This window comes from Zootermopsis nevadensis, unplaced genomic scaffold (assembly GCF_977971745.1).
Source record: "Zootermopsis nevadensis isolate Lab colony 2312 unplaced genomic scaffold, Znev_1.0 Znev_ptg000012l, whole genome shotgun sequence".
Classification (NCBI taxonomy): Eukaryota; Metazoa; Arthropoda; class Insecta; order Blattodea; family Termopsidae; genus Zootermopsis; species Zootermopsis nevadensis.
In genome coordinates this window covers 6,950,784-6,973,200 of record NW_028259144.1, presented here as the reverse complement: position 1 = coordinate 6,973,200, position 22,417 = coordinate 6,950,784, and the positions used below count along the sequence as shown (strand labels likewise).

Below are 22,417 nucleotides of genomic sequence, written 5' to 3'. Positions count from 1 at the left end.
AAGAAAAGAGAGAGAGAGAGATAGAATTCGCTACATCCGAGAAACTTCGTCTTTGATGCTACTACATATCTGGTTAATTATTTGAGTTCGAAGTTCGTTTACGTAATATTTAACACTTTAAATCACGGTTGTGTCTGTATGTTCTACCTGCTTTAATGCTCGCGTGATCCTCAGATTAAAGAAGAATTATTTCTGTAAATAGCATTAGATAATTGGTGTTTGCAGTGGAGATTCGTTTCCTTTGCGAGTGGAAGTAAATTTTTAAGGAGATTCATATGAACTTACGGCTTCGTTCGGGCTCCTACTCAGGCTACAAGTCGATATGCATCCTAAAAGTCCTCGATACATATTTTCTTGGTTTTCCTCTGTCTTCAAATGTTGAGTTGCAAGTTTCCATTGAATGCTTCTCGTGCAGCCCTTTCTATTTAGACTGATCAAAATGACCCCCTTGTTATGCATACCGCGCAATTCTTCTTCTTCTTCTATGGCTCTCCGGTCCGCGTTCGGTCCATGGCCTCTTCAATTCTCCTCTTCCATTCGGTCCTATTGTTAGGTCCATTCTATCCAAGGCTTTGATTGAGGTTTCGAAACATCTTCCTTTTTACGGTGCAAGGTCGTTAGCCTTGCGACCAACCCCCAACCTGGAGGACCAGGGTACCTGTCTTAGTCTGACCTCTCCCCCTCGACCAATCTGTCTAGGGAGGCCCTACCAGTAGCTAAGCTACCGCCAGCATAGCTCTTGGGATCACTGAGGTACTCAAGCCCCACCACCACGTCAAGGTGCAGGTACCATTTAGTGGGGATACCGCGCAATTATCTCTTCAAATTATCTATATAAAAATGTCGCAAATGCCTATCTGCATGTACGCAGAGCTTAATATCGTAGAAACTGATAAACATAAGTCGATCACATTTTGTATTGGGAGTCTGCACTAAATTTTACCATTACCTATTCGTATTAGTTAAGATCAAAACGTAATTTACATGAAGCTCAAATTAAAATTCTTATCGGTTATATAAAAAAACGACTCATCGTCAAGAATAATGGGTATATGACAAATATAAACCTCATAAAGTTACAATTTTTTATTTGAAATATTTTTCGAATGTTTAATAAATACAAATTAGCTTCGCAACATCAGATTTCTACTTGTAACCCATAAAGGCCAGAGAAATATTCAGATTTATTTGAAAAACTTCCATTAAATAATACTAGTCATTATAAACAATTTATCACCACTGAGTGGGTAAAATTCTTAGTACTTAGATGTTAAAGATAGTGGATACATGCTTTCCATTATGCGGCAGATAGTTTTATTATACACCAAGTGTTATGATGTTCGAAACACTTTGTAGTACATGAGTCTTTTTCCTCAATATATTTGAGTGTTTATAGCGAGGCCTTCGACAACACTTAAAATACATACTTAGTTTACATAATATTTACTTGACCTTAAATATTAACAACTTGCTTCTTCGCCTTTTCTATTTCATTTCGTCTGGCAACATTACTAATTATCTTGTGGATTCGGCAATTAACATTTTGTTACCATAAAATGCGACGTATTTATTTGACTATCTGAGCGAATATTAGCTTCATAATGAGGACACTGCCCTATGGAAATTGTTATTCGTAAGCGTAGACACATAAATAGCTTGACAAAGAAGGGAATGTAATCTGTAGGCCTATGCTGAATAATTACAAAATTCAAATCCATTCTTCGTGGAAACAAACATCTTTTAAGTTTCAGTATGTATGTAGTTAGTACTTCATGTCTTGTAAGATACAATGGATAATTCTTGTAACTGAAGTTCTTTGGTTCGTAAGACAACGTACGAAGTTACGATGTTTAGAGTTCAATGACATTTCGAAGTTCACTGATGTAAGCATTTATAAATGTTTGTATTTTCCTTCAACAGAGGGAAGCACTGCAGTTACGGTAGGAAAACGCAGTGTATTGCTTAACACGCATGCTGTAAGAACAATAAAAAGCTGAAGTAGAATTAAGTTCATCCAAATACGTATAAAACAATGTGAAAATGTAAAATTACAAAACTACAAAAATAAATAACAAAAGAACCATAAGAATTACGTAATTCTGAATATTTTTCATGTTAAATAATGTGAGAACTCAAAATTACAACTGAGAAATAATCTAATATTCCCTTAAACAGCATGTACCCAGCACTTACTAGATTCATGACAGACAGACCTCTTCAACTTCAAATATTGAAAAACTGGCGGGCTGAAATAAGGTTTTTGATATTTCGTTGCAACGCTGACATACGCTTTACACATTCTAACCAGTTACGAGTACTTGAACATCAATATTTTTGGGATGCTACAAGAGAAAACTTGTCGATTACTTACGTTACTCTTCCTGATATTAAAACTTAACTGTCCAAGGAATGTACTATTAATTAATGCTATTAGGTTGGCACCACTAATTAGGAATATGTCGCTTTGCAGTTGAGTTTCTGAATAGCAAAGATCATTGACACCACATGAACAGTTATGCAACGATAATTACAAAATTAAACGCAAATAAAAGTACAAATTATGCATGCACGAGCGTATGACTGTGTCGTGCTTGTCAACTTAGCCGAGGCTGCAAGATCTGTCTACAGACGCCCTTATGATTAGGGAGGAGAATTACAATGACTTGTTTGATATCAGATCAGGAGTTACGTGCCGCAAATAAAATGATACTAGGCGGAGTGGTGAAATTTGTCATGTGCTGCTGGAACGCAGGGTGGAGTAGAGCCGTTCATGAACCGTGGGCTTGGCTGTGCGTCTGTCCTATTTCCGCGAGTCGTGTTTTGTCTCCTATAATATTTCTAAGGGCGGGAACTCGTTATCTTGAAATTGCTAAAGCTATGCTAATCGCTGTGACAGATATTGTTGGTATGTTTTTTACCAGTAGCCGCTCCACAGGTTAGAACATTGTGTTGTAATACCAGTTCGAACCTCCTCTAGACAAGAGAATAGTTACGACATGAATCGTTTTGATATTTGCCATAAACATTCAAGGTACAATAAATAGGGTCAAATGACCAACTGTTCAGCGAAGGCGAAAATCCATGAATCATACAAAAGAAACGGTTAATTTTCTTTTAAATGTTAATAGTGTATTTTGCTTGGTTTTTTAAAAATAAATATTTGTCGTAGGATTTCATGTATTCACGGCGGTGAGTTTGAAGATGGCTGTCTTCTGGGTTGTTCGCCGTGTAGTCTGGTGGAAGTTTACAAACGTTTCAGAGATCCTTGCAATATCGCCCTGATAATGGAGGCTGCAAGGACCTCTGAAACGTCTGTGAACTTCTACCAGACTACACGGCGCAACAACCCAGAAGACATCCACCTGAAATATTTGTCGATGCTTGTAGTTAATTTGTATGCGTTCAAATTTATTTACGTATTTTATACATTACTATTTAATGCTTGTAACAACATGTGTTTTAGATTATATTCGATGTGCATGTTCAGTGAACTTTAACAGGATGTTTAACCTCTTAACTGACGTAGACAAGTTCTTGTACTGCAAGAAACAAACACTGAATTATTATTACGTATCACTGGAAGTTAGTGGCGCCGCACAGTGATAAGACGTAAAAGAAAAAAAAATCACTTGATGCATTGAACCTTAGTTCAGAAGAATAACAAGCTTGCCAGTCACCTAGGATGAGCAGAAATACAATTTGGTTTGCACGCCCAGTGGTCGCTGTGAGGAGGGATGTCAGTAGGTACCAATCTATTGTCGCCTCGAGCTGGACATTGCCAAGTCTGTACGTTCTGGACAGATGTCAGATGAAACGGAAGTATTTTATCCTGTATCTCGTTGAAACCGCCACGGTGGTCTAGCGGTTAGAACGCTGGCCTTGTAATCCTGGGATCCCGGGTTCGATTCCCGGCGGTGCCCGAATTTATAACCGGTTTCTCCGTGGCATCCCAACAATTACTCCATTCACACACAGAAGAAGGCAATGGCAAACCACTTCTGGATCATCTGCCAAGAACGTATATGAACAGGTCCCAGTCCGAGAAAAGGATGGAAGGATCCTGTTCATATGGACCTGTCGTCAGACAGAACACTAATAATAAAATAATCTCGTTGAAACGGGGGTGAAATTCATTGAGGTGGTTCAGGATAAAGGCCAATTGTGAGCTGTTGCAAACACGGTTATAATGAAATTTCTGGTTCCATAAGAGGCTGGCAGTTTCTTGGCTGACGAATGGACTTAAATTGCTTAGAAGAGATGGTAAAAGCTATGTAAGAGGTCTAGGGCGGCTGGAATCTAACCAAAGAAGTTCCGAATACGAAGCAGGGGCTCCACTAACTGAACCACGACGTTCAAACAGGAAGTTAAGGGGACTGGTTCGCTATTATTCTGTTACAGTAACTTCATTGGCGTTGTTATCTGAACTAGTAAGCGGTGAATAGCCATTGACGCATGTCATTTGTATGGATCTGGAACAAGGACTTTGGAAGCACTAAGAAGGCCAGAAAAATGTAATAGCCAAGCTTGTTCCCCATTAGACTACATAGATCGGTGTAGGTGAGCTAAATATTGCTGTTTGAATGAGCGAGTAATGTGGACTCTGTTGTGTGAGCGGAAAATAAAATTGCACTTTATGAGTTTTGTGGTTCTTATGATGGTGAAGATGGTGATATTCAAATGACTTTAAGAAATACTTACCAAAATAGAGATGCTATTTAAAATATGGTAGATATATGATATCGTCGAGGTCATTTATCAATAACCCAGAAACAGAAGGGAAATCGGAAAACCAAGACAAGATGGTCTTACCAATCTTGAGTCTCGGAATAGGTTCAAGTGGCCTCATCCCTGTCAAAGCAGACAGAATAATAATAAATCGAATATCGATAATTATAAGATGTGAAAAGGGGAAAGACGATGTTTAATAGAATAAAGACTGGTACCATAATACAGCATGGGATTATACATATACAGGAAGTTCAAGGAGACGGTGGAAAGATGACAAGGGGGTTGAAGCCCTTCCCTGGCCTTGAAGCGTGTAATTTGTTGACGTCTACCATAACTTTAGCAGAGATTAAGCTCTTTAAGGAGAAATGAAGAAAGGACCAAAATGGAGAGAATAATATACTGAAAAGATGGATAATTTAAGGGTAAATATGTTTGATGGGGATTAACAAATAAGAGTGAGATTGTAAGATTTGAGGTTTTCACAGCTTTGAGTATGAAGATTTCTGTCTTCTGGGTTGTTGCGCTGTGTAGTCCGGTAGATGTTTACCGACGTTTCTGAGGTCATACTGCCTCCGTCATCAGAGCGATGAATCTTCAACAGTGAGATTGTATGGAGACGTTTTATGAGTTAATGAACAGAGAAGCCAAAAGAAGGTTTTGAACGTGAAAATAAAATTAAGAGTTAAGAGGGGCCGAGATAAGGAAGGGGATAGGAAGGAGGCAAGGAATGAAGGAAGAACTTGGAAAGACAGAGTAAGGTAAAATCGGTTGTCATACCACCGACCGAATGCAATGGAGACGTAGGAAAAATAACAAGAGATGGTTTTTATCAGATGCCAAAATAAGCTATGTAAAAAATAAATCATCGTTACAAAGACTTTTTAACTATTAAAGAATTGCGGAAGAGGTTCGTAAATCTTACAGACAATTTCGACGGCCATCAAGCACATCAACCAAGAATGGCGAAGGCAAAGACTGTCTCCGAAACGTTAGAAATTCACTTTATACTAACACAGCTGATCTCCCGAGAAAACTTCATCGCGTCTTAAGACGTATTACGGTTCTAGTAGCTGGTTGCTTGAACTCCTACAAAAATGTTATTGGCTGATTAGTCACAGCGTTGCTGTCTTGTGAGTGTAACTGCGTTTGTCCTTGATATAGGCGTATCTCCTATAGAAATAAAACGTGTGACCTTCGGTCCCCGTCAATTGCTTTAAACGCCAGTTATTTGCCCTGTTTCAGTTGACTAGTTGATTCTGATTCTTTCTTATATAGACTGTCGGAGGTTTAGTATATATGCGGGCCGCACGTTGAAGGTTATTAAATTCATCGCCAATTAGAGCTCATAAATTCTTAGACCTCAGCAAGAGGAAGTAAATTGCGTTGTTATAACCGAAATAATTTTGATATAAATTATAAAAATGGGGGAAGTTCTATTAGATACCTGTAAAATCATTGCTGTAGAAGCAAACGAAGACAAATTTAAGTGTATGTTCATGTCTTGTCACCAGAAAGCGAATGATATTATAATAGTTCATCTTTGGAAACATTTATAAAATGTCATTGTGAAGTAGATCAAATGTGAAAATATCTTCACGGCGTCTCTTTGTTCAAAATTTGAAGGAATCATCGACATATCAAGCGACAAGACTATTTGACTGCTTAATTTACTTGGTTATTTTGCGTAGTAGTACAAAATGCTAAAATGTATAGAGCCAAATAAGTTAGCACATCGATTATGATTCACGAAATAAGAATGATTAAAATGAAGAGGGGGATGCTTTCGTGAGATTTTTCAAAATATTAAGATGTCACGTGCTTGGTATAATTGGGGAAGACCACGAAAAATGTGTGGCTGTCCGGGACAGTAGGTGACCTTTTAGTGAACTGTGTAGAACGCGTAGTTAAATTGAATGACTTAATTAGGATTTTTCTTTTATTCCACTTTGACGTGCAACGGAAACAAAGGCTGGCAAGTGAAATCTGAAGTAACTTTCATTGTACGTCTCATCTAAGACTTGTCAAGATCTGTGACTTTGACCCATTTTGTTTTATAATGTTCTTTTCCTGTACTTACAACGAAAATATCTCAAGAAACGTGACCCTTCCGTTCAGAATGTAATGCGTTTCTTTTGTAGCAAATGCTGTAAATGAAAATATAATGGGAAATTTGTGTAGGCCTAAATAGTCTACCGGAATTTGTTATTTCCGAAACCATTTAATGGTACCTGTATATTCCACTTATCACGACATTCAGTAACACTGTGTTTTTCTCAGAGTGTAGGCCTGTTTATTAATTAGTCTTATTTGTTATCAGCATAAATAGCGATTATTTCTTAAACAGCATTAACACTTTGCGGTCCTTTGTCTGTATGTTTAATTACAAGCTCTAAAATACTTACGTTATTATATAAAATAATACAGTCGTTAATTTTGTAAACACAAATTAAACCGTCTTTTATTACCAAATTTAAAAAAAAAAATATTTGGACCTGTGGTATCTAAACTGAAACAATTTGAATACCCAAAAGGATTGATCTCTATAATGAAGATTACAATTCATATTTTATCTAATTATATCGGTCTGGTGCGTACTTTATATGAAGCTGAAATCGAAATTTGTCAATTTCCTCAACAACAGTTCGTCAAAGTAAGTTATTTTTGAAACAGAATATTATATCTAATTTCAGTATTGCTGGACACTTGGTGAGTTTTCAGGTTTTCGCGGCTGTGAGTATGAATACGACTGACTTGTTATGTTTCGCCGTGTAGTTCTGTAGAAATTGACCGATGCATCGAAGGTGCTTACTACCTACATTATTAGGGCGCCCTGATGATAGAGGCGGAAAGCGCATCTGTAACAGAGTTGGTTAATTTGTACGAAATTACGCTGCGAAACATCATATAAGACAGTGTGGTCACGAAGCGTTCATATTTGCTGTAAGCCCTACAAATTCTTCTATTTACACACAATTTTAGTTAACTTGTTTTACAGAATTGTATATGTAAATTTTGTTCTGCGTGAAATTCTCGCTAGGGATAGATCCATTTCGATTATGAAGAGAGTTACTTCTATATAGCAGTAAGATTAATAATGTTTGAATCGGTACTTTCTTATCTAATTATATTTTTTATATCTTGGTGCTTGGACATAGGGTAACATGTAATAGATGTTACATTCTCTTTTACAGATGTCTACGTAATTCCATTGGTCTCCATGATGTGTCAGTAGTCCCCCTAAAGTGATATTCGGTAAAAGAACAGAAGGGCAAGGTGGTTGTGACGTCGGTGGGGAGTCAAAGAATAATGAAGCATCTTCTTCGAACCTTGGCGGTGGCTGATGTCTTACCTCCAAGACGACAAGCAGGTCGCGTCACGTGTTTACGTTTTCGGTACTTCACCTCTCTCAACTCATCTCATCCTTGGTGAGTACTTTGTCCTTGATCTGTAGCGTTGAATGTGTCACTAAAGTGACTTTATTACGACAAACACATTTTTTAAAATCTTGTTGTAAATAAGAAGATATTTCAGTGGTTTGTTCTGAGGACGATTCGAAGTTATTCTTGTCGTCTGCTGACCGGTGCCGTCTTTGTACAACGTTATTCACATTTCTGGTCGAATATTAATAAGGTTAATGAGATATTTTGGGGGTACCCCCAATTTTAGTTTAATTTTTAGATTATTTCTGAATGCATTAAATAATCGAAGTGCCTAAATTATTTAACACGTGCAGTAATTGAATCTACTCGTATATTTTGTAATAGCCACATTAAAATATTTAAACTTATTGGAACTTAGCGCGGTCACTTAAATTTGCTCTTTTGGAATTCATAGATTAAAATAAACGATAAACGGAGCAAATAATCTTGATTAAATATTTGTTGTATGTTCATGAAAATTTTATTATGTAATATTTAAAAATATAAGTAAGTTACATTGATGATTAAACTTCATATACAGATTATTGCTTATATTAAGAAGTTTTAAAGTACTTCGAGTCCAGATTCTATACACATTTAGTGATTTCTTCGTTTTGCACAGTACTTTTCAACCTAATATGAAATTACTTTTCCTAACTTGTTACACAGTCGGTTTTATCGATGTTTATCAGAGACGATAACTGATTTATCGATCAGTTTTACGACAATTAAGGAATTCAAGGTTATAACTGTGTATTGGGTTTTAATTTTATTTTGTAACTCACCAATCTATAAGGTTTTGCCTATTTAGAATTTTGGCGGGCAATCACACGAAGTTTAAGCACTTGGGTGGTTTATCTCGGAATTAATTTCTTAGTAATCATTCTGAACACGCTTTAAATATATCTTCATTCCCTTGACAACCTTAGTTAAAACCCAGATCGAATAGGCTCACTTAGAAATTGGTCACGTTTAGTCATAATCACCAAATTGAAAGGAACCCATGTAAATAAGTTTACGAGGTGTTAAACTTATAGTTTGCAGATAATTTATCAGCTAGACCACTCTTGTGTATAAGAAGTCCTTGAAATGTTATTTTTAATACTTTATAATATTCTGAGTTCGTAACATGTTCTAGTGATGTGCAAATACACATTCATATTTAAAAGAAACTTCTTTACTCTGTGTTGATTAATATGCTTGTAGTCGCTTAAGATTGTCAGTACAGAATTTGTGAGTAGCTGTTTATGAATCAAGAGTTCATTTTTCTCTATTCATACCCTGAAAATCTAAAGAATGGTGCTAATTTGTTCATCTTTAAGAGTAAACAGGATGGTCTGAAAAGAAAAAATGTTAGACATAATTCTAAACAGCCTTCCGAAGAACTAAAGCAAATGCACTCTCCTTATTAGAAAGGCGAGCAAATACGTGACAAATAGCTGTTATTGCTTCTTACTTTCTTCACTTTTCGTGTCATGAAACGTTTATTATAAATATGCGTAATTTAAGAACTCATACATATATTTATTCTTCAAGTCTATACACAAACCATTTTAATATTGATGTTTAAAATTAAAATTGATATAAATAATTCGCGCTATTCATCGTTTTTCTCGATGTTACAATTTGCGCTATATATTACAACATGTTTCGATGTCTCAGCATCATCTTCAGGTTTATTTTTTTTAAAACTATTCAATATTTTTTAATGCACGCTTTTCGGTAATTGTAGATTGTAGGTTGTAGTTGTGGATGTTCCTTTTATCTTCTGATTCTTTGCATATTATGTGGCGTGTTTATATTATTTTTTTCATCACGACCACTATAAACTTAAGAACTCATGTTTTGTGTTTATAACTTAGTTAATTAATCAAGGCAAAAATTGTAAGACTTTGACGTGTTTTGCCTCCGACTTTTAACACCAAAAGAGTTTTTACAACCCTTCCCGGTCTGTTTATTTTTATGAGGATTGTTCTACATGACTCATAGCCCATTATGTGGGTATTTGTGTTAAAAAAGAAAATTAATTAAAAAATAAAGATAACAGTGGCACTTCAGAAACCCAGAAAGGTTCCATCGTGAAATTAATTTGAGGAACTCTGTCTTAAACTTTTGAAGCCGAAGCTCGGCTGAATAATATTTAAGAAATCAGTCCGTACCTTAGAGAAAACACTACACTTCACCATTACGAATGTAATAAATTAATGCTGTTTAAGGAAATAATTACTGTTTACTCAAAGACTCGTATAAAATCGACAAATACAAAATGCAGAGTTACTGGTTGTTAAAGAAGTGTTACGTATAATTACCACTGGAATTTGAAGAGTTTAAGTTGAATTTATTTTGTAGCATATTCAAAGATCTTAATATTCCATTAATTTAAATGTGTTATGTTTAATTAAACGTGTATAAGAGTATCAGTATGGGTCTGTTAGGCTTTGTTATGAGCCAGACAAGAATGTCGAAGTGAAATTTCATTCAAATCCATCTGTCGAGAGCAATTCCATCAAAAGTGGTGTCCTGCAGCTCATAAACCTGATTTTTCTTCAGACGTTCTTTCGAATGGAGGGGACTGAGTCATTGCCCTAATACTGTAACCCGTTGTGCTGGATCCGCAGCGATTATGCAATGGTTTTACTACGTCACCATGCTGTGTTACTTGTATAATGCAGCACATTAAGCCTATTCGGCGGCCCCCGTGACCGAATGTTGACTAGGGTAAGGTGGGGTGAAATGGGAAAAAAAATTAAAATGTCAAATCATACATTGCTCTTAAACATGTCTTGCAATTACAATTAGACAGCTGAAAATCTTGATTATTTAGCTTACATGTCCATGCAACTGAAATTGTTCTAATCGTCTACAGTTTCTGTGTTCTGCATCACCAAATCCACTCTAATTCGGTTGGGTAAACGGAGTGATTACAAAGGATGAATCTGGTCAAAACATTCGTCACATATTTAAATCCCATGCCAGAATATAAGCTTGCAAAAATAACACATTTTATTTATTACGACTCTGCTTGATTTCGTGTTGTCACGTGTTTTGTGGAGACATTTTTTTCCTTGTCCTTATTATCGCCACAATTATCGTGTTACCAGTTTTTGCTTTCCCTTGTCATTCATTTTTTTAAAACCAGGTCGCAATATTTAAAATGGTATTTTCCACAGAACACGTAATTTTCTTGACTTTCATGGTTATATGATTCTCTTTCTTGTAAGGAAGAAAATTATATATCTTTATAAATTATAGTCTTTTCATACCTGTTTTCAGTGAAATGGTCCCGCTTTGCGACTGTGCTTTCTTTTGTTCCAACCTTATCTATACTTTGTTTGTACATATTTTATATATTAAATCTTGTCCGTCTAATCACAATAAATTCTTATTAAATATTAAAATATTACAATAATTAACATTTAAAATATTTAAAATATTAAATGATGTTCTTTATCGAAATATTCGATTTACATTAGACCATCATTTTTCATGTTTCACGACATGTTTCAGTTCCTAAAAGAACCATCCTCAGGTGTATATAATTATATAAAGCTTCAAAACGATAAATAATTCAAATACAATTTTTCATACATTTGTACGCTTCGCAGAGGTGAGAATATTTATTATTTTGTTCTACTCATAAACGGACTGGTTGGGTTTTTTTCCGGGGATGCCATTAAGTCTTTAAATAGGTACTACCCTTGATGTCAATTCTTCTAATGGTGCCTTTGGTATCTTATTAGAACTGGACTTCAGGTCTGTGTGTTATAATATGTGTATCAGTGGTTGAGTAGAATGTACGGTTTGCTTAAAGATGATACGTGGACACGTTGCATATGAAGTCCGGAGATTCAGGTGGTTGAAATTTCTGCGCAGCGACCTTCGACTCTGTGTGCCTGGAAATCACGTAACTAGGACATTGTCGCATTTTTGTTGATCGACCCAGAAATGTCGTGCTTACAAGTGAACCACTTGAAAAACCATTGCAAATACTGCTTCCTGTTTATTCTATAGCTTTCAAATGATAGGATTGATGAATTTGAAACTATGTGAAAGGAGTGGTCGTGGTTTATTTTTAGATACTTTCTATAAAGATTTCCGTCTTCTGGGTTGTTGCGCTGTGTAGTCTGGTAGATGTTAACCAACGTTTCAGAGGTCATACTGCCTCCATCATCAGAGCGATGAATATGCCAATAGGGTGTGAGGTGCTAACGTTGGTTAACATCGACCAGACTACACAGCGAAAGAACCCAGAAGACAAATCTTCACCGCTGTGAGAACCTCAAATCTTACGTACTTTCTATCGTTTGCCTGGAGAGACTGAGGAAAACACGAAAAGCCTGTAACGATAGCTGGTTTGAACGCCGATATTTAAACCCGGGAATTTTAAAATACGAAGCAGAAATGGCATCCACTCGGCCTTGAAGTGTTGGTTGAAAACTTCCTCTTCCACGGCCTGTGATTCCCAGGTTAGAATACTTCGACTTAGAATTATTCATTTGTTTGTAGTCAACTGTTATCTTTGCCCTTGGAATCAAGCAGAACGATTCATAATTCGATTCAGACCTCTCTCGTTAAATAGTATTTTATTTTTATTCTGTTTCCTATATTTCTCCTTATCTTTAAACTCAGTCTGTTGGTTCTTGTGGGAAATCTCTCTTTATAACTTCGCCTAATTGAATTGTCTGACAATGACCGACTTTTGTGAACCGCCACGAATGTGGCATATCGTTTTGGTACAAGGCTAAATGTTGGAACTTTCTTTAAGATAGCGTTGGCCCCGTTTAGAACTTCGGTTCCTATAATATCACCTACTGCATTTTAATGGCTGAAATGTGATTTGGCCTACTCACGTGCTAGTAGCGGTGACATTTACGTCTGGTTTAGTGACGTGTATAATTTGCATTTATCAAAATGACCTCGTACAGAACATTAACCCGTATTGTTCAAACTAATCCATCCTGATGATTGGTTCTATTGTTAGATAAGGCAGTGGAGATATCTGTCTACGAAATACAAAAGAATAGTCGAAGGTGTGACATTAATCTGATGTATATTTTTTGATATTTTTCTTTGTCCTGATTCAAAAACCACACGCTACACCCAAAAATATGATTCAGTCTAATTACATGATTTCGTCAGGAACGTTTTGGGCAATCGATAATAGCAAGAATTTGTATTCGATTAATTGTCTTCATGTACTACAGTCTTTTCTGAGAATTGAATATTAGCACAATCGCTCAAGAAATTTTACAACATTAATGGAACAAGGGTTTGCCATTGGTCGTCACCCTAAGCCAGATAAATCCACTCCATATACATATGCCCTAGGCCTTAGCCTACTATATTTTTAAGATTTATTTTTGTTATTATCCTCCCATTTTCGACTAGTATTACCAAGTTGTTTCTTTCCTTCAGGTTTTGCAATAATCGAGGCCCTGTGTAAAATTTATGGGGCTGTTTAAACATGTTACACTATTTAAATACTATATTTGTAGTTATCTCAGTAGAAACATTTTCATGAATATTCTGAAGGACGGTGTAGGTGAGTAACGACAAGGAGTTTAGGCCGGCATCTTGTAGTAGCAGTCACCTTCAGCTGTTCTAACATGGTGGCCATGCGAGATTTGATATTGCAATCTCACAGTTCTGTGTGTGGTCGGAAATATTTAGGCTGCGTGGTACTTTATGGCGTTCGTTTGGACATGGCTCGTTTGAAATGGAATATATATCTGTGGTTGTGACTTCACCTGAAGTATTTAGTTAATGAAGTCTGTTTTGGTGTTTAAAAACTTACGTGATATTTAAGACAGTATTGGATCACTTCTCTTTTGTAATTGTGTGATTTTGGTTGGATGCCTCTCTGGAATTTGAACCCAGAAGTGTTGAGATCGCTTTGGCTGATGGACTATGTGACTTGGGGGGGGGGGGGATACTTCGGCTGGAACGCTCTAGGGTCACCGAAGACCCATCTTATATGGACCCATCAATGTTGGAACCAATTGTTGTTTGTTTGTTTGTTTGTCAACAGTCTTTCGACTGGTTTGATGTGGTCCTCCATTTTCGCCTATCTTGCGCCAATCTCTTCATTTCCACATATTTTTCGCAGCCCACATACTCAAAAATCTGCGTCACATATTTCAATCTTTGTCTCCCCCTACAATTCTTCCCTTCAACTGTTCCTTCCATTACCAAATTAACCGATCCTGGGTGCCTCGGAATGTGTCCCACCGTCCTATCACTTCTTCTCGTAAGATTTTTCCATAGACTTCTTCCTTCGCCATTGTTGTACAGCAGTTTAACATAATGGTTCCCATTGTTGTGTAACAGTGATGTGGCTTGTCCACTTTAGGAATGTTAGTGTACTCCAGAGTTCACTTTAACAATTTTGTAAGGGTTTTTTGACGATGGTGTAATGCAGTCTAAATTTTTGGTTCTTTTTACTTTTTTCATCGGTTGATGCGGAAGCGTTGTGTGTATTATATGAGACGATAGGCAAGATTCAAAAATAGAAGAATTTAGAATTTACAGTCTTGTTTTAGGTACGAAATGAAATATAATAAATTTTTGAATGTGAAATTCGAAACATAATAGTGTCTACGTAATTTATATGAACCTCTTTTCTCGGCTAATCTTACTGTAGAAGTGTTACCATTCCAGAGATTTCAAATTTTTGAAGTAACATTTTGCAGACGAGCGGACGCTTTTTATTCCTGTCGTTGACAACTGAATTTCATTTTTTTTAGCAATATTATTGTAAGTTATCGGTCGTATTTATCTCAGTATTTGCCTTCCGCATTGCTTCAATGACAACGTAACTTACTACTTAAGTCGCCTCAAGTTGCGACCTCGTATGAGGAAAAAAACTTTGGCGTTTTAACTTACCGGTCAGCTAAGTGACTTTCTGGCAACAGATCCCGAAGGTTCAGCACTACTGACGCTGGAGGCCGCCGGTACATTTTTATGAATAATTTAAAGTTGTTCGCACTGTCAGAAACTATTTCTTAGAACTTCCTTTAATTCTTATGATGGTTTTGTTTTTAAGCTTAAATAGTGACGTAATAATTCACGTGTGATTTTGAAACATTTTCAAGTAACTCCATGGATCGGTGTCCTTGAGAAGCTAATTTAAGCTTGGTTATTGTGAAGTCCTGAGGTTCATTACCATGTTCACCAAAAATATGGAGCTATTCTTTTGAGCCTGTTACATGGAGCTAGTGTCTACCTATGTAATTGACTCAGCAGATTAGGCTTGGCTTCAATGCCTTATAACTGAGGCAGAGCCGATGGAAAAAGTCTAAAATATGACAGTTTAATAACATAGCCTCGTCAGAACCCGTCAAATATACAGATATCTTGCTGGTTTATAAAATAATGGAAATGCTTTTCTGTTATTTGAACTTAGGTTATGTGTGATTGATAAAGTTATGAAATTCGTCAACTTTCCATCAAGGCAACATTTAATTTAGTAGTGCAGTTTACAAGTTAGACGTTCAATTTTAAATTTGCATTGCAGAAGCAATCTTTGGGAATGTAGTGTGTTTATTTATATAGGATATGAGAGTTTCACGCCGGTGAGTCTGAAGATTGCTGTCTTCTGGGTTGCTTCGCCATGTAGTCTGGTAGAAGTACAGTCACCCTGATGACGGAGGCAGCAAGGACCTCTGAAACGTCGGTAAACAACAACCCAGAAGATAGCAATCTTCTGTTTATTTCTAGTCTCACACAATTTTAATTCTATATCTTGATGAAACTGAACGCACTGTAGCAGCAAGCACTAGACAAAAAGTGACAAAATCCCAGTTTAAAGGTGGAAACGGTTCAAAGATCCGTATAAAAAAATCTGACGGCTATCCACTTTGGCGGTAGTGAATGGAACAGCTGAAGGTTTCGTTAAAACCCACGGAAGTGTTTCGAAAGGTACCGATTTCTGCTAGGACATTTCTGTTTTGCTTCATTCGCTGTGTGAAACATCAGAACAAGAGGCTTCTCGCGAGTTCCGAATGATATCGTGAGTTCTGTGACGTCATCGGAAGCGCCGTAATTAGCCACCTTGCTAGTGAAGTTCACACACGTTTTTAAAAATAATATTTTCTATCAACAGACCTTCACTGTGTTGGTAAGTTACTAAACCAGTCACTTAATTGTTAATTTTTATAACCTAAATCAACACTATGCACAAATAACGACAATACGATTATATATAAAAGACCTATATTGGTTTGTGTCTGATTTTTTTCAACTGCTCAAACTGTTTGTGGGTAAATCGGTTAAGAAACCATATTCTGACACAAAATCTACAGGTAAAATAGTAGCCAATGTCCGTCACGCTTGACCGTAATATGCAGGAATACTGAAGTTTTGATGGCGGCGTCCAGGATTGGGGTCTGTGTCACTCGGAAGGCTGGAATCTGCAGTCGATATTCGTGTTGGTGCGTCTGACAGAAGATGTTTTTAACATTTAATTAATTACGAAAAGAAATTTTATAAATGTAATACTTTCATTACGATATGAAATAAAATAGTGTATTATCTTTTTATTGCTGTTTAATACAAAAAGTTTGTTCAAGTCGACTTTGTCGAACCATACGCTAGGCTAGTAATTTGAATACTTGATATGTCACCAGCTTTCACATCTTCACTGGAGGCGTTACTTATTAAGGTTATGAGTAAATGTTGGACTCAGACTTGGAGTTGGGTTGACGGAGAAAAAGCTCAGAATGTAGAAATACTTAACTTCCTGCCTGGATACACACGATTAACGACTAACATAAATGCGGAAATATGTGGAAGGTACAACGTTGGTAACATAGTTGAAGAAATCGCTTATAAAATATAATAAAGTAGAGGGTGGAAGAACCGTGTGTATGCGATAGATAAAGCCAGGAGAGGTGCCATCAAACTCGAATCATTTTGTGGTAAAACACTGAAAGAGATAATAACAGAACCAAAAAGAAGGAGGAATTAATAATAGATTGGTTGTGGTCTTGTGGATTGGGATAACATGAAGAACGTTTGTGTTCATCTTCAGGGCGAAAAGGAATTTGAATAGGGCATGGATGTTTAGTGCGAATTTCCTTTACATATCATACTACAATTTTAAGCTTATTAGATGTGATGCATTGCCCATATGTCTGGATAATTAGCCATAGGGATGATGTTCTATTAATCACACGAATCGAAAGGCATGGAAGACATGTGGCCCATATTCCAACTTGAAGACACGATTTTATAAAACACAGATCGGAATGTAGAAATTTTGGAAGACGCCAAAGGAGGAAACAATTTGCTCAGCTCTGGAACAGGTCAATATTATAGGAAATTGTGTGTGGAGCGGATTCATACCAGCCTCATTCCTTCTCTTTCGGCAGATTGATGTATACGTCTACCCGGGTTACGGCCTGTCCTGAGAGAGGTTTTTGTTTAGTCTCTCGGCTATCATGAAGTAGGCCACAGACAACTCTGAAGAAATTCTAAAAACTCACCACCGAAGATAGTCTTCCTAGCTCATTTGGCGTCATGTAACTGGTTCAATTAATCATTCTTTCGCGAAGTTCCTTCCTTATTTTAGTGTCAGCTATTAAATAATATTTGACGTCACGGTTCGTGATTTCATTACTCTTTAACACAAAACGAATAATTTAAAAAAATAGGTCGGATATACATAATGGATGACCTGTTCACAAGAACGAGTGTTTACATGGAGGTTAAAGGTCTAAAGGTTGAATTGCTCTCCGCGCTTATGTCATGGCAACTGGAATCAGTTAATTGGACAATTGACCTTTGTTAAGTGATTGGCCTGTTGCTTCTTGACGTCATTGTCTCAGTGGGACGGTCAAACACACCTACACACTTACACAAGTCTGACAATCTGACAATCTGACAGTATATCTGCTGCAGGTATTGTTATACACTTGGCGCTTGCACGAAATTTTGATTCATCGACAAGTAACCTAAGCCGATATAAGATGCACGTGGGAGACATTTCGTTACGTCACTGCTGTTCGCACAGGACCAGCAAATGGAAATGCAGGAGAGAAATAGTCATCGTGAAAAGTAGTAAGTTCTGAGGGAAAGAATTGAAATCGCGGGTGAGAGATGTTCTTGATCTGCTTGGGTTGAACTCTGGATTCCCGGAATGTTGACACCCGCGATAGAAATTATTCGTTTGTACGAACTTGAGTGAGTCAGATGGAAACAGATGTTCAGGTCCGTCCCTGTTTGGAAGCTACTTGTACAGGTTATACGCCCATCGCCCGCTTTCGTTCTTCCCGCTCGTCAAGAGACCATGAGGCCAAACACAAGAGCCCTCAAGGAAAGGGCGTTCCCACCCCCGACAGGTACAACTTCGGGGCTCACGTCTCCGACTTATTAGCATGTGAGGGTTCCTGAGTAAGATCAGGATAGTATTTTGGTAAACTCTCTGTGGCTAATCACTGTGCACTGGACGTGAAGAGAGGACTTTGACGTAAAGCTCCAAGCATCGTTTTACCCTAACAGTGGATGAAGCTGACGTGTTATACCGACACGTCTTCCGTTTCACCCCTGACAGACACTGGACCGAGACCCTGCCAGGGTGTGGAAAGAGAAGAGAATTTTTTTTCATTTACTTAGAATCTAATCTGGTTAATTAAGCCCGTATCCAGTTAATTTATGATCGGATAGTATATAATTAGGTGTGGTGGTATGGACACGTAGAAATGAGTTTGAGAACAGTGTAGGTTGCAAAAAAGGGGAGGCTGGGACTAATTGGATAAACAGTTACAGGAAACCGTGCGAAGAAGTTGATGCATTGCATAGAGAACTCAGCCTTTTCAGACCTTGGACCACATTTGCCCTTTCTTGTAGACTCGCGGGCCTTAAGGAAGGTTATAAAAGGGGGCAGTTTATTGAAACGCCATGGCTGCTTATTTAAGATATGCTTCATTCAAAGTACTTCACTGAGTTTAACAGTTGATCTCGACAATAGGTATTGCATAACACTGACGTCTTAAAGGGTTCTTTTATATGTAACCATTTTCATCAAAGAAACAGTTACTACAAAAAAAAAAGAACGTACGCCGTCCGCACTGAAAACTTCGACGTACCTCTGATTGGTTATCCACAAAAAATGCGTGGTGATTTGAATGATCTAGTCCTGTGACGGGCTTTTGTGAAAACGACAATGAACTGTTTGGATTTTATTACGATTTAAATCAAGGAAGATTCTGTGTTCTGAACGTGGCTCTAATAGGGTTGATCTTACTGGTGATTGGTGATATGTGGTTTGTGGTTTTTCGAAAGAGGGTCCATCGTCAGTAACTGTCAATCGGTCACGCTTGTGTTCTGTGAACTCACGTCGGAGTGCCCACACATGCAGAGGGTTGCCGTTATAAATTTGGTTTACAACATCTCGTTAATTCATGGTCTTCAGTGTACATTGTGAAAGATCATCTTTGTAGAGGCGGTGACGAATCACGATTTTATTAAATCCGATCCATTGGCAAATGTCTGGTGAATTTTTGTCCGTACTTCAAGACCTTATTCCTGAGATTTCTCGCTATCAGAAATTACCTGTGAACATGAGTCTGATTCTCGGCGGTTATGGAGCTACGGATATTTGAAAATCGCCCTGAAGATGGAAACTGCAGTGGTTACCGAAACGTTGGCAGGCCTGCAACATTTGACGCGTCTCGCCCCGAAAGCCGAATTAGTTTACTTTCATTCGACACAAAGAAAAAACAGAAACAAAATATATCTTGTATTCCGTTGCATAGATAATTATAATTACTCAGCTGATAGTGAAATACCTTGGGTTTTTAGAACCGAAAAATATGTCCTAGTATTAATATTTATAAAATCTTTTCTTTGGATCATATACAGAGGCAGTTAAATCCTTTTTAACGTCGATACAAAATATTTATTGAAGATATATTTTCATGCCATCCCATCTACTTCTAGATCTTCTAAGAGGTTTCTTCCCTCGAGGATTCGGTCCAAAATTTTGCATTTCTCAATCGTGTCCCACTGAATGTTGCATTCAGAAATGATTGTACGTTTTAAATTTCTCTTTCCAAACACGAATGGTCGTAAAAACAGTCAACTTATTTGATTTTTAGGTTACTCACGAGAGGTTCAGTGAACCGGTTCTAGAAGTTAAGCTAATGTGGATAGGAGATAAACGTGTTGATTCGCTTCCAGCATCCCACTAAGCTACTTGCATCTGAACTTGCCCGCGAGGTTCAACCATTATTTTGCAAGCATTCAGACCATTAAGGAGGGGAAAGTAGCTCACGAGGAGGGTCCACATGGCTCGCTACGTCTGTCGAAGTAGATGCCATTATTTCTAATAATGAGCTATTGAGTAAGCTAAGATATGTTAACGTAAAACTGTTAGCGCTTGGAAATTGCTTGGAAACAAAAATGGAAGTATGTTTAGCAGTAAAAGGAATTCAATTTAATATTACTCAATGGTCATTTTCATCAGTTTTTCTTCTCATTGGTTTTCTATTTTCTTACATCTTTGTGACATTTGTTCCTATCCTTCTTGTATATTTCCTTACTTATCAATTTTATTTTATTCCTGAATTTATTGTCCTTTCTTCTGTCTTTCGTCTCTTGTAACTCTATGTTCTTCATTCTTTCCTTTTTACTATCCTTTATTTTTTCTTTATACTTTAATTTTTTACTTAATTCCTATTCTTTTTATTGCCTTATTCTTTCATATTTCTTCTTTGTGCTTTCTTCTTCCCTCCTTTCTTTCTTTTTGTCCATACAAGCCTATTCTCTTATTTAGTCTTATTCACCTTTCTTTGAACACTTGTAAGAGAAATTTCAGTGGTTTAAGATAAATCGTGCAAGTGGCACTGTATGATGTCGATTTTAATTTTGTGTCCTACGAATCGTAGGTTAGCACATTATTTCCATAAGTGTTTCTTATGCCCAGTTATGCTCTTAGCTTTAGAGATTAAGATTGTTCATCATCTGTTTACGTACTTGGACTTTATTTCAATAACAACTATTAGGGGCCTATCGCGTCTAGTAATTATTAACGATGTGATTCATGGATGATACAGACATAATTAAAGATAATTTCTATGGACTTTACTTAGGGAGACTGAGTAAAACCTTAGAATAGTCAGTAACCGCCCTAGATTCGGTCTTGATATTTGCTGAATACGAATGAGTCAGGTAGATGTAAACTTGCTTCGTGTGATTGAAAAACATTTCTTATAGCGGTTGCTACACGAGAGTATGTTAAGGCCACTTAGGTGATTAACGTGTTAACTGTAATTAAACATATAGTGTAAATAACGGTTCAGTTCTACACGTTTATTACTTTGACACTAGAGTACAGGTCGGTGCTGTTTTAAGTTACTGTAATTGTGTATGAAATGCTGAAGGGGAGATTTAGGTACAGTTTTGCTGTGTTTTTCCGTGAATACACTTTCCCTGCTCATGGCGACTACAGCTTGTACTTGTGATGTCCGAGATATTTGCTCATGCATTTTCGTGTCTCTAGAAAAAATACCTTAAGTCTAGGTACATCACCGATTGGTCTGTTACAGGCGTAAACATTGAATAAAATGTAATTCAATTCAATTAATTTATTTAAGCGCTTGACAACAATCAGATAAAGCCGATAACAGCCAAACACTGAACAACAGTACAGGATAAAATATAATATAACAATTAAATTATTTTCAATAATAATAATAAAAGTAATACATTACAAATACAAAAACAAACAAATTAAACTAAATATATAAATGTACCATATTATTAATAATAATAATAATTCAAATCATTTCTTGAATAATAATTCACAATTAAATGGGCTAAATAATATGCATAAGTAATATAATAATTCAGTTCATTAATACTATATAAATACAATAAACAATAAAAACATAAAAAACCTTACAAAATTAAATACCACAAAATATGGACAAAATGAAATATTTTAAATACTATTTGATACTAGAACATCTCCAAATAAATAAATGGAAAATATTTTTTTTGGGTAGATGATTATCGCTCAGCTAGTCAAAAAATTCTCCCGAACTTTAATGCAACCCGGAAGTTTATTATCGTGTCTACAAGAGTTCGTCACTTGTACCTGCCCTATCTCATTAATGCAGTTCACACCCTCAAGTTATTTATTTAACACCTATTTTAATATGAATTCCTATGATCTGCACACGTCAGTTAAGTTACAAAAAAGGCATCTTAAAGATTACGCATGCTTGCATCCTGTTTAATACAATAAGAGGCATGTCCGGCACAAAAGGTGT

The 22,417-nt window shown here is 36.7% G+C and overlaps 1 protein-coding gene across 1 annotated transcript in view; it reads left to right on the top strand.

The window, feature by feature from the left end:
* The first annotated feature begins 7,941 nt into the window (after window positions 1–7,941).
* Window positions 7,942–22,417, top strand: part of LOC110826718 (uncharacterized) — a 185,894-nt gene continuing 171,418 nt past the window's right edge. The window contains exon 1 of the mRNA XM_022057630.2: window positions 7,942–8,153. Coding sequence (XP_021913322.1) covers window positions 8,069–8,153 — 85 coding nt within the window. The 5' untranslated portion in view covers window positions 7,942–8,068. The remainder of the gene's footprint in view (window positions 8,154–22,417) is intronic.